Consider the following 13,545-nt stretch of genomic DNA (forward strand, 5'->3'; position numbering starts at 1 on the left):
ATCAAGACTTTCTTTCATGGGGATATTTGCTTACTAGTGGCATCTGTGGCTCACAAAGCATGGATATTTTGGTAATTTTTTTTTTTAACTGTAGTTCCATTGCTTACCCAGTTAGCAGCTTCACAGTACATTTGTCTCCAAAGGCCATTCACCTTTGCACTTACCATCTTTTCCAGTGTGTGCTCAGTGTGAAGGAGCCTTTTGCATTTCTCCTATGACTCCTTTGCTGCATTCTTCTATTAATTGCTTGCAGTTCATTTGAGAAATATTTGTTCATATTTTTTAACCATTTATCCATTCTGTAATAAATGACTTTTGGTTTTATATATTTATGTCAGTTCCTTATATATCTAAGATATTAAACTCTTAAAAGACTTAATACAGAGATTCACCCCAGTGTTAACAGCTTCCCTTTTTAACACTGAATCTTAAAAGATATTTGGATTTGGGCAGGGGGTATGGTTCATGAACTTAAAAGAGGAAAAAAAGTCTTTATTTCAATATAATTAGTTTCCATATATATTTTTATTTATTTTAAAAAATATTCTGAGAAGGAATCTGTAGGCTTCACTAGAGTACCACAGAGGTCCATGATACAAAGAAAGATTAAGAATTTTTGGTCCAGAGCTTAGAGAGATCTCAGAGTCCACATCTATTCCATTCCCCTCATTTTGTAGAGAGATATCATTGAGAAGAGATGATGAATTGAACTAAGACTTCCAATGGGAATAGGAACAATTGAGTATGGAATGTTGAGGTAGAATCAATAGGACTAAGCCTCAGATTGGATAAGGGTAGAGAGGGAAGGATTAAAGATAACAGTGAATTGAGTTGATGAGAGAATGATGTAATTCTTAGAACGTAGCCAGTAGGTTTGAGGGTAGTGGAGTGAAAATGAAATCAGTTTGAAACTTTTAGTTTGAGGTACTGGCAAGACATTCAGGTGGAAATATTCAGGCTTTTGAAAATGGACTAGAGATTATTTATTCATTTGGGAGTCATATGAATGAATGTGATGATTGAAATCATGGGAGTGAGTAAGATCATGTAAGGGGAAGGCCAAAAATATGGGAAGATATCTGGTTAAAAGACAGGAAGAGGATTAGGAACCAGCCAAATAAGAATGTCTGAGGTAGAGGGCATTATGGAAGTCAAGGGAGAAGAGTTTCAAAAAACAAAGTCCAATAATGATCAACAATGTCCAGTATTCTAGAGTTGTCAGTGTTGGTAAGGTTGGGACAAAGGCTGTTTTAGTGGTAGAGGAAATCATCAAGAACTGTTAAGAAAGCAATTTTGCAAGAGTGGTGGGGTTAGCTAGAATGCAAGGTTGTATAGCAGGTAAGCTTCCCATTTGGCTTCTTCCTCCTTGTGGGTGACAGAGAAACTGCATCCCATCTTGCCTCCCACCTTGCCTATCCTAGTAAGGCCTGTTCCTGCCTCTTGGAGAAAAACTTCATTTCATCTGTGACCCACCTGTTCCCTACACTAATCCCCTGCATCTGAACTGCCTAATCCTGAAAGGTTTCCACTCTGAGGCCAAACTCCTAGGGATATTGATAACTTACCAGAACTCCTTCCCCCCAAATTAATTAAGATCCTTTCTCTCACACCTTCCTCATCACCATAATTAGGAACTCACAGCTATCATTCAAATTCAGTTTTGCATCCCTCACTGTGATCTCCCTTATTGCCACCTCAAAACCAACAACCCATTCTAAAGTTACCCACCCTTTTCACTGTGTTTTCTGGAATGTCTGGTCCATAAGTAACAAATTTGCCTTCATCTTAAGTCTTTTACTTTTCCACTCCTTCCATCTTACAACTCAACTGAGACCTGGCTCCTTTGAAGTTCTTTCTATCACCTAATCAAAATTCTGATGACAGTTTTCAGTTACCCTTCAGGATGTTGCCCTTCTTTGTCTCCTGAAAACCTTGCTTCACTGTATATATTGATACTCCCTCAAACACCCTAACCTCCCAGTTCCTCAACTTATTCTTCATTACCTATTCTTCCAGCCCATGTAATGTTAATGGAATGGGAAGATCTTTCCTGCCTATCAATAGGCCTACATGACCTGCTTTGAGCTTAGGCCCAGCTGACTGCTGTGATGGAGCCTGAGTCACACAGAACCCATGGTGCCAGGAGCTTGCCGAATGCAGGGAGTGAGGCTGAGCTGGGAGAGAGCAAGGCAGAGCTGAGGCAGAGCAGCTAGCATGAGTGAGAGAGGGAGGAATTTTCTCTAGGGGAGCTTGTTTGTGGGAAAGCTTAGTGGAGGGAAAGCTTGGGGATGTTGGTTCTCCCTGGATTGGTGATGTGTATAAACTTATTTGTTACCATGGTGGAACTGACTTTCTGGATTCTGAATAAATATATTGGTTTTGCCTTTGAGGAAGAGAGTTATTTATTTTGCAAATTTACCCTAGAAATACATAGATGTATTTACAGTGGCTGCTATGTTGTAGAGAATAGGCATTTGTTAACAAGCTATTGTATTACATATAAAAGTGGAGACATTGCTGGAGGAAAAAGCTGAAAAAGGAGTTAGCTGATTTGCATGAGAAGCTTTCTATGCTACAGTGTCCAAACTTTGCTTTAGAAGAACAAGCTAGAAAGTATCAGGTGGTAGATGTTTAGCTCAGAAAAAGAAAAGTTAGCAACAGGAAGGTGCATGCAGCCTTTGTATGTGCAGAGCCTGATAGGGACTCAGACGCAGGGGAGGAAGATGTGTGGGAGAAAAATGAAACAAATTTAGATGAGGAGGCTTCTAGGAACTGGAGTGCATATCTAATACTACAAAGGAAGCAGAAGAACCAGGATGGCCACACTTTAAGAAAGTAACTAAGGATTTTACTCAATAGGAGATCACAGATATTTTAAGTTGATTCACCCCAAAAATGGGAAAATCATTAGTATCTTGGATGGTGAGAATCAGTGAGGAAGGGGCCAGAGGAATGTGGGTAGATAACATAGATTATTTGAAATATATAGGCATTAGAATCCTTTTGTACAACAAGCTTTTAGGGATTACCATAAATCAAGATGGTAACAATGGGACTAATTTGTTAGCTTTAGCCCCCAAGGGATGCAATAAATAGTATCTCACTGATACTATGTGGCCTGGTGGAGAAAGACCCTGGTATTCTCTTAAAGACTGTATGAGAAAGTTCAAGGAAGAGGTAATGAAAACTGCAGTTATGATTGGAGATGGAGATGCATGTCACAGCACTCCCTGAACATTTTCTCATAGAAGTATAACAGTGAAGGCTGCTCCTGCTTATAAACACATAATAATGACTCCACTAATTGGGGAAATAAGGCACCCTCTTTTGGAGGTGCTGGATAAGATTTCACAGGTGACTTAGGGGAATGGGGAGAAGATAAATTTCCTCAAGAGAGAAGAGCAAATAGTCAGTAAATTCAAAGTCAGAATAAATTAACAAGGAAAGAATTCTTTACTGCTTTGTTAAGAGTAATGATAGATTTTGGAAGAGTAGATGGATATAAGATGTATTAAGAAAAGGGACAATATTAGACTGAATAGGGATATAAGAACTGCCCCTACAGATCCTCCTGAATCATTGCATCCAAGTTTGTCACACCTTCAGGGAGAACAGAAAATTGGCCTAGCCTCCACATAGATTAAAGAAATGCACAGAAGGGATTGCAGAGCTCATATCATTTTAACCATATACTGGAAAAATGAATCAACTACTGTAACTAGGGCATTAATAGATACTGGGGCAGAGGCCTCTCTCATATATGGAAACCCTGATAGATTTAATCATGGAACTTCTAATACCATCACAGGACTGGGAGGGGCTGAAATATCAGCCAGACAAGTTAAAACTAACAATGAAAATTGAAAAATTACTTTAGAAATAATAGACCATGGTAATTGTATCCATTCCTGAATACATCATTGGAATAGATATATTGAGAGGTATGACTTTAAATTTACCTGAAGAGGGAGATACCAATTTGCAGTAAGGAAGATAGGAATTAATATAGTTTTCAGTGGGTTCGTGGACTCCAGAAGCATGGCTGATGCTATATTTACCCTGCTTCTGGCTATTGTCTCATTATTTTTGGCTTTTGTCTGTTCAACTTGTTTGCTAGATTTGTCTCCTGCAGGCTTAGTGCCTTCCACTTGTAAATGACTGACTGCTTAAACTGGACATCACCCTCTGTCCAAGACTGTGATGCATCACCCCTGGACCTGATGTCAACCAAGCTCCAGATACCAGCTAAACAGCTGACCCCTTTGAGTGGGACTTCTCGGGGCAGGGATAGCTCTACGTCCAATCTCAGCAGGAAGTAGTTATAGAAGAAGAAACCTTCACCTCTTATCCCAGGAGATTTTGTGTCTCATTCATTTGAGGGAGGAATGATGGGGTGCTTATGCTCAACCCCCCACCCTAAGATATTATTTTATGTGCTTATTTTGTGTTATCACTGTTATATTGTTGTGAAGTTATGTTGATACCAGTTACCCCTAAACTCCCATTGACCTGTATAATGGACACAAAAGATCTTTGTGCTGAATGTAATGTTAATGGAATGGGAAGATCTTTCCTACCCATTAATAAGCCTATGTGACCTGCTTTGAACTCAGGCCCAAGTGACTACTGTGATGGAGTTTCAATCCCATGGAGCCTGAGTCACACGGAGCCCATGGTGGGAGGAGCTTGCTGAATGGGCGGAGCAGGAAGTTAGAGTGCCAGAAGTAGGAGAGAGCAAGGCAGAGCTGAGGCAAAGCAGCTAGCATGAGTGAGAGAGGAAGGAATTTTCCCTACGGGAGCTTGTTTGTGGCAAGGCTTAATGGACAGAAGGCTTGGGAATATTGATGCTCCCTGGATTGGTGATGTGTATAAACTTCTTTGTTTCCGTAGTGGAATTGACTTTCTGGTATCTGAATAAATATTTTGGTTTTACCTTGGAGGAAGAGAGTTATTTATAATTTGCTAATTTACCCTGGAAATACATATGCATATTCATAGTGGCTGCTATAGGTATCACACTGGCATTATATCCCACCTCAGCTACACTCAGATATTGTCATGCCCTTGATCTTGGGGTCAGATGTACCTCTTTCAGTCCATGAACTTTGAAATTCCATTATCTTGTCATAATCTATTGTCATTCCTCTCTCTCTCTCTCTCTCTCTCTCTCTCTCTCTCTCTCTCTCTCTCTCTCTCTCTCTCTCTCTCTCCCTCCCCCTCCGCACGCAGGTGCTCTCACTCTCGCTCTCTGCCTCCCTGTCCCCTAATCCTATTATTGATCTTCGCTGTAATCTCCAGTTCCTTGGTTCCTTTCCCTGCATTAGCTGCATTCTTCTTCCTCATCTTGAAGCTTAGATGAAACAGTTACACTCTATTCTATCCTCTTCTTTCTAATCCCTTACACTTTTATCCTATCATTGATACTGGCTCAACCAAATCTTATCCTCGGATGACTTCCACCATCTTCTACCTGTGTTCCTACTCATGTTGCTCAATGAAGCTTCAGAAGATAGCAAAACCATGTTAACTGAATCCAGACAAATTTATGTTACATGATCTCACCTGGGTCCTCAGTGTGACAAGGCAGTCATTAGCTGACTCATTGTTCCACTCACCAGAGCAGGTTTTCAGAACCTTTTCATCTCTCCTCAAACCTACCATGGCTTCCCTTCACCTCATCTTCCCAGTTAAAAACCTTGTCTCATATTTCACTTAAAAAATTGAGATTATTTGATAAAAACTTCTTTCCCCCTCCTCCTCATATGACAACTTCCTAGATAGCTTCTGCAAATATTTTTACCTTCATTCTAGTCTTACATATAATAAGGGGACTGTTCTTGCCAAGGCAAACCCATCTACCTGAACATGATCCCATGCCAAATCATCTTCCCCAACAGATTGCCCTGTTTATCATCCTTACTCTCTCATTTATCTTCAATCTTTATGTCTACTGGCTCTTTCCCTACTGCCTGGAAACCTGCCCAACTCTCCCTTATCCTTAAAAAAAAAACCCTCACTTGATCCATTAAACCCACTAACTATTGTCCTATATCTGTCTTATGTGCCAGACATTGGGGCTATGGATATAACAAATGAAACTGCCTATTTTCAAGGAGCTTTCTAACTGAAGTGTATGAATTGATTATCCCTTATTCATACCATGTGACTAGCAAACTTTTTGATCATTTATTTCTTTGATGGTATCTCTTACTCTATTTCAAAATTCCCTTTTTATTTTGTTAGAGCCTACTCATATTAACCATATGCCTTTTCATTGCCCTCTTGAGTGTTACCCATTTTTAATTGTTCCAAAATTGTAGTGTTCCATGACTTTTAGCTGTATAACATTGGTGGAATATTAATATAAATATGATAGAACTTTTTTCAAGAAGTTTGGAGTTGTTAAAGAAACTGTCATTTTCTGAACGTAGTTCAGCCTACTCTCTTCCTAATCATTGTCTGTCAAACAGAGGTAGAGAGAAAAGGAAGAAGAGAGAGAGAAAAAAAGAGGGAGAGAGATTACTGGAGAAGCCCAATGGTTTTTAATAGCGTGTAGGCAAAAGGCAGTCTTTATCTACTTGGTCTTTGCAGTGTATGTAAGTCAGACATTTCTGAGTGATCGCAGATCTCTTCTGGAAGTCTCTTTTATGTTGTAGGACTTTATGCAACCAGTACAATGTCATTCACAAACAAGAGTCTCGGAAGACCTCACTGTCCACAGGGAATCCTATTTCAAGTTGAAGTGTCAGTTGATTTTGGCAAGCATAGATTTTCCTGTTTAATGTAGTACCTTTTTATGATCAGGGGATGTTTAAACGAGGTTATTTCTGTTGATATAGCTTTCAAAGAATCTTCAGTGATTTTGACATATAGATTGCAACATACCTTGTTGATAGAGAGCGTTTAAGGTATTATTTGCTATACTAAATCAATTACTTTTTCATTATCAACTAAAAATAATCATAGTGAGGTCTTTTCTTTCAGTCAATATGTGATGGTAAAGATACAATATGTTCTAGAATATCACTTGAAAAAATTTGCTTGTTCTGTATTAATGCCCTCTTTGAGGATACTTAAAGAGAGGCAGAGAGGGAGACAGAGAGATGAGTCTAAAAAAGATTTTGTATAAATGGGAAAGTTGACATATAGGTCATTAGTTGTTGATGTTTCCTCAATCACCTTTCCCCCCGCCAGTATTAATGGAGTCTGAGTTTTCCACAATTTGATTATATTCCCTCTTTCCCCACCTTATAAACTGGTCTCTTAATGCCCTCATAATTGTGTCTTCTCCAGCATGTATCTCCTCTTTGTATACTTGGTCTCATCTGTCTGCTTTTCCTATCTCGGTTCTCTTGAGTGCAATTTCTGTTTTCTGTGAGCACACTTGGGATTTTTATGTTAGGGCTGCAGTGTAGTGGCTGTGTTGCTCTTGATAGTGAAAATAGTTTTTGGATCATTTCTGTTTTCTATCTGTTTGCTTCTTCTTCCATTATCATTCTTTAGATGCCCTTTGGATGACTCTGTCAGTTGGATATCTTACATAGCTTACTTTTAAAACTGGTTTACCCTCTACTGATTCTCTCTGCCTTATGGAATCATACTGCCTATAATCATTTCTACTTAGAAGATTTTACAAATGAGTTTATTTTCTAAATTGATGCTTCCTTTGGCTGCCACCCTTCTCTACTTTGCAAATAAGTAAAGTGATTGGTAACTAAGATACTCTTTAAGCTCTTTTGGTGTTAACAATTGATTTACATTGGTTAAACTGCTATATTAAAATTTTTATCAGTTCTGATTGTTATTTCTGCTACTGGGTGTGCTGGAGTCAGCTCAAACCACATTGCTTGCTGATTATTAGATTTTCACTTTCAACACTTACACTTCTAAAATGGGCAAATGATAACAAATCAGGGCTTAATTTATTGTTTTTCTGATTATTTACACTTAAGTGATGGAGAAAGTGTTAATAATGAAGATTATACTTAAAGTATGTTGTGTATACATTTTTCCCAGAGAATCAGTTGTTAAGCACATCACTGTCAATAACCCATTTTCATGATCAATTATATATTTAAATTATTTGGAATTAAGTTTGTTTCAGTTGTGGGACATATCTTTTTCTCATCATTATTATTATTTTCTAACTTTTACTATTTCTGATCTTTGTTCCAACAAATTGGTATTGTAACTACAAAGCCAGAGATAGCTACCACATCAATAATGTCTTTTCTTATATGTTAAAATATAATCAGTTCTATTTTTAAAATGATATTTGATGTTCACCATGTCCAGCATCTACCAGTTCTTTACTCAGAGGAAGTATTCATGATATAAAGGTGTGAGGCTTCTGTGTAGCCTACAGTCTTTGGCCTCTCACTTTCCTTTTTTCTTGAATTATAATTTCCAGTACATTTCTCACTATCTGTAATTATTCTCACCTTTGCATTGAAATTACTAAATGTAAAAATCTATGTAGATTTTATTTGAGGTATCTTTTTTCATTCTTTATAGAATTTCTCTTTCTCTTCATCTTCCACAACCAATATTGGTACCTTGAGCTGCAATTATTTTCATGGTGGTCTTTTTGTAAATAATTACGAGTACTGCAATATGAAATGACCAAAAATGCTCCATGGATTAATGTTTTTTGTTGCCTTCAAGCATATGATAAAAACAATTCTACCAACTCCATCCTTTCATATGACTACAACATCCTTCTTCTAGTTTCATTTACATTGAGGGTGTTCATGAAGATTGAGATGAATCAGTTTCTCTCTTCAGCTGTATATTTACTTATTCAGGTCATTCGCCATATTTAGATTATCAACAGCCAAGTTCAAGTTTGTACATAATCTAAAATCTATGTTATTTTTAGTACCCTCACTATAGAAATAAAATGGGACTACATGGGAATGAGAACCAATTAATTTTTTTTTATTTCATAACTAAAGAATTCATCACCAAGTGGTCAGCCTTCTGTTAATGAGCTTCTCTATATTTATCTAAATTTGTTAGTGTAAAGCAACCTCAGTCTGTTGGTAGGATTGTACTTGAAGCTTTTCTAGTATGGTAGAACCTGCCAGAACTTACACTCTTCTGTGGTGTGGCCTTTGAATTGTTACTTCCTTACCATGATGAGACATCATAGTAAGATAATGTGGGGACTCATATAGGTGACTTCAAAATATGTGTTGGTATCTTTTCAGACCCTGGCTTCTCAGTTCATCAACTTCCTTAACTCCCATAATCTGCATCTTTATTCTGTCTCAATTCCTCTATCTCCTTTGCGGAATCATCATCCATATCTTGCTTCCTCTGCATGGATATTCTACAGATTTTTCCTCAGTTCTCTACTCTTCTTTCTCTACTCTTATCAGCTGTCATGGGTTTCATTATCATTCCTCTGAAGATTATGCCAAATCTGAACATTCATTTTTCATCTCTCTCCTGAGCTCCAGTCTCAAATCGTCAATTGCCCTCTTGACTCTTTGGACAGCCCATTGTTCGTCTCTAGTACCTACCTACCTAACATTATGCTTGACCACATAATAGACATTTGATAAATACCATGGCTCCACCTGTCTACTTGGTAGTTTTGCTAAACAATTCATAGCGTGACTTGCAAGAAGCTAGATAGCAACCAGGGATATTATAAGAATTAACAAGGACTTTATTGATCATAATTCAAATAAGATTTTAAGTTGAGAGATCCCAAGCTGGAGTACTGGAGTTCTCCTTATCTAACTAGTTTTTTGGGTGCAGCTGACTGTAGTCTGGACTCCCAAAAGAGTTGGAATAGCCCTCCCTGACTTGATGAGCTAAAATTGGAGCTGAGATCCTGACTGTGCTGAATGCCAACAGATGGCAGCAGAGAGCAGCTCAGTGAACATACTGGCAGAATGGAGCAGAGAGGATGAAACAGCCAAGGACCTAGCTAGGTTTTTGAAGAAAACAGCAAAAGGATGTGGACAGCTCTATCAGGAGCAAGCACCAACATCAGAGGCAGAAAAAAGGCAGTTGTCCTGCCTTGGCAGTAAGAGTTGCCCTGCCAATGGGCAGTCCCATTTTTTGTCCACTTTCCCATTAGAAGTTAAGTAATAACCTGTGTCAATTCTGTACTTCTCTGTGTTAAGAGAGCAGTCTCTCTTGTCACTTACTTTGCTATGGTGGCTAATTAAATATGTTTTGATTTGAATCAATGTGGCTTCTGCTTGTCCGGTAAAGAAAACACACAGATAACTTGAGTTAAAATTCAGGCTCCAGTACTTAACTAGCTTTGTGACCCTAAGGCAATTATTTAACCTTTCTGTGCTTTAATTTCCTCATCTTTCAAATGAAGATGTTAGTACTTTCAATCTCTCTCTTAAAGGGTTAGTGTAAGAAGAGGGTTTTATAAATCCAAAAGGACTCTAGTGTTCTGAATTACTGTATACTCTTCATGAATTATTGATGATTCTGAATTTAAAGAATTTAAATTCTGAATCTAAATCTGAGTTTTCTACAGTAATTTTTCCATTCAATTTATTTTTTAAAAGTAAATTATTTTTATTATGCACTTAGCATTGAACCACACTACAACCAAGGGGACTCACTTAGTAAATATTACATTATTAGTAACTATTATATACAAACAAATTCCAGTGCTTAAAGTATCAAAACAATTTTTCAGTTGTCCTTAAATCATCCTGAGGATTTTTTGTCTATTCATTGTCATTCACTTTTCCTCTTATATGACCAAAGTTAGTATGTATCCTATCCTTCTGGTTCTGCTTTTTTTTTTCATTTTGGATTCTATTTTAAAGCTTTCAGTCAGATGTTCTTTGTATTCCTCCAACTTGTGGTCTTAATTGCATCAGAATTAATATGCTACAATTTGTTTGATTGTGCCCCTATTAGTGAACGTTTAGATTATGTCAGGGATTTTTTTTTTTTGCAGTTATTGCATTTGAAAATCTTTAACATAAAATTCTTTTTGTTTGTTGCTTTATAATACTTTCAGGATCTATTTCTCTAAAGAGTGTTCAGCTTGGATTTATAAGAGCCAAGTTAGAATCTTGGTTCTACCACCAACTGCTTCTATGTGATTTTGGACAAAACATCTCCGGGCCTCACTTTTCTCTTCTGCAAAACGTGGGGGCTAAATTACATGACTATCTTTTGCTTATATGTCTTTTTTTGATTGTCATGAAAAAACAGTTTAATATTTTCCAATTTATTTTTTATGAGTTCTTTAAGCCTTAGTACATAATCAGTTTTCACATGTTATCATTGATTCCTTCTGTATCCCCAGTGACTCTTTTTGTATCTTTAGCATCTAACATATAGTAGGTACCTAATAAATGTTTGATCGATTCTTTAAAATATAGCCCAATTTTCCATTCATTAATCACCACAGATATATAATTTTTTTTCCCAATATTCTACTTTCTTCTTTTTCTTTCTGTATTCTTCTTCTTAGAGGACAATGTCAAGGTCACCTACATCATTGTTCTAATTGAACTCACATTAACTGTGACCTAGAGGTAGTCACTTCACATTTCAGCCTGTCACTGCATACTCTGATCAAACAGTCAAGTTTTTTGTATTGGTTTCTTTTTCCTGGCAGTCTTTCTCTTTGATCTAGATGCGGCATCTGCTATCAGTCATTGCCACTTTGGATACCAGTGTTGCTGCCATTCAGGGAGCATTGATGAGGCCTCTGGATGTTCCAAACTCATAAGATTCTCAGAAAATTCATTTATAATCAGGAGAAAACAAACACAAAAGGGCAAAAGCTGTCCCTGTGACAAATCCTCTTGGTTAAGCCCATGCTTCATATGAAGTTACCATGTTATCAGGGTAGAGGACTGTCTTTCACTTCTTAATGGAATTGCCTCTTATTACCTGGAGAGCTACAGACAAGAGGCTCCAGGTGGAAACTGTCTCTTTATTTAACAGGTCCCCAGAGTAATATACTCCTTTGGTTCAGCAGCCAGTTGGGAGGTTCTCAGTGATGAGTTTCACATAACTGGAAGCTGGCTCCCACTAGGCTTTCCACATGGTCATATGAGCTCTGAGCTTGCATGCTCCAAAGTGGGGTGTGGGAGGGCTCCTGCTACTATCATGGTCTTTTTGTTTTGCATTTCACTTAGGTTTATTTTTGTGCAGCTAGTTACTATGCCATTTGGTGCAATAAATTTAATATTGATATTGAATATTCATTATCTACATTGTCTTTAAGCATAATGCCTTTTTCTCTTGGTGATATTTATTTTTACTGTTGTCTTATTCAAAATTATGATTGATACTTCTACTTTTTAATTCACCAAAAGGATAATAATTTTCCCCATTACCCTCATTTAAACTCTACATATTTTTTGTTTGTTTGTTTTGTGTGTTTCTTGTTTTTGCAGAAAATTATTAGTGTGGTGGACAAACTGGTATCAGTTTAGGTTCAGTAATACTAGACAAGTGAACATTCAGTAGTTAACAAAAAGAGGTTTACTTAGTTGTGGTGTAGAAGGAATAGTCAATAAGGACACTAAGGTAAAAATTGTATCCCACTCCCACCCTCCAGTCCACCTCTATCCCTTCATGTAGAAGTGTGTCAGGTAAAAATAGGGTAATTTGAATTTGGAAACATCTGTTGTATCTGAAGGGCCCTGCCTTCCTCTGGATGGGTCTTTTATACCTTTATATAACCAGGAAGCCTTGTCAATAGCCAGAGGCTACCAGGAATCTGGGGCAAGGGAGATGAAGTATGAGTCTTAGTCTTTTGGGCCAAGCAGGTGAGCCCTAGGGGCAACTTCATGGCCTTTCTGGAAACAGCTAGCCTAATTCATATTGCAGGAGGAAGGAGGAACCCTTGTAGATAGTGGCCTTGTCACAGTGGAGTTCTGTTTTATAATTTATTTTCCGTCTTTATCACTGTTATTTTATGGCTAAGTTCAGTATAGTCATTATCACGATTGTACACTATTATGAAAAGTAATTTGGAATTGTGCAAGGAAAGTGACTTAAAATGTGTTTGATCCCTTCATTTCACTGTTAGGCATATACCTTAAGGAGGTCAGTGACAAAATGAAAAACCCCACATATACCAAAATATTTACAGCAGCACTTTTCGTGGCCTAAAAGAACTGGAAACAAAGTAGATGCCTTTCAATTGGAGAATGGCTAAACAAATGGTGGTAAATGATTATAATGGAGTATTACTGTGCTCTAAGACATGATGAGTATGATAAATACTAGTATTGAAGAAGCCTGGAAAGGCTTATATAAATTAATGCGAAATAAGATAGATCCAGGAAATCTATTACCATAACTACAACAAATGTAAATTAAAAATACAACAATTAAAATTGATTTTGGGGAAATTATAATAACCAAGTTCCAAAGAAACAAACCTTTTGCCAAAGTAGAAGTTGAGGGGTATGGAATATAGCAAATAATGTCAGACTTTTTTGATCTGTTAGTTAATTTTTGCAGAACTCTTTTCCCCAACATCTTTCCTCTTCTAAGATATGCTTTTTGGGTAGCTTCCTTCTTTCCCCTTTCCTTTGT

General features: G+C 37.4%; 1 protein-coding gene across 3 annotated transcripts in view; it reads left to right on the plus strand.

The window, feature by feature from the left end:
* The window catches only part of FAM76B (family with sequence similarity 76 member B), a 262,760-nt gene that overhangs the window by 16,770 nt on the left and 232,445 nt on the right, over positions 1-13,545 (plus strand). Inside the window, exon 10 of one of the 3 annotated variants that reach the window (XM_072616405.1) lies at positions 4,118-4,265. The exons of the other annotated variants lie outside the window; for them this stretch is intronic. Coding sequence (XP_072472506.1) covers positions 4,118-4,138 — 21 coding nt within the window. The 3' untranslated portion in view covers positions 4,139-4,265. Of the gene's footprint in view, positions 1-4,117; positions 4,266-13,545 lie in introns of those variants that run through there. 3 annotated transcript variants of the gene reach the window in all.

The sequence above is a fragment of the Notamacropus eugenii genome, chromosome 5 (assembly GCF_028372415.1).
Source record: "Notamacropus eugenii isolate mMacEug1 chromosome 5, mMacEug1.pri_v2, whole genome shotgun sequence".
Lineage (NCBI taxonomy): Eukaryota > Metazoa > Chordata > Mammalia > Diprotodontia > Macropodidae > Notamacropus > Notamacropus eugenii.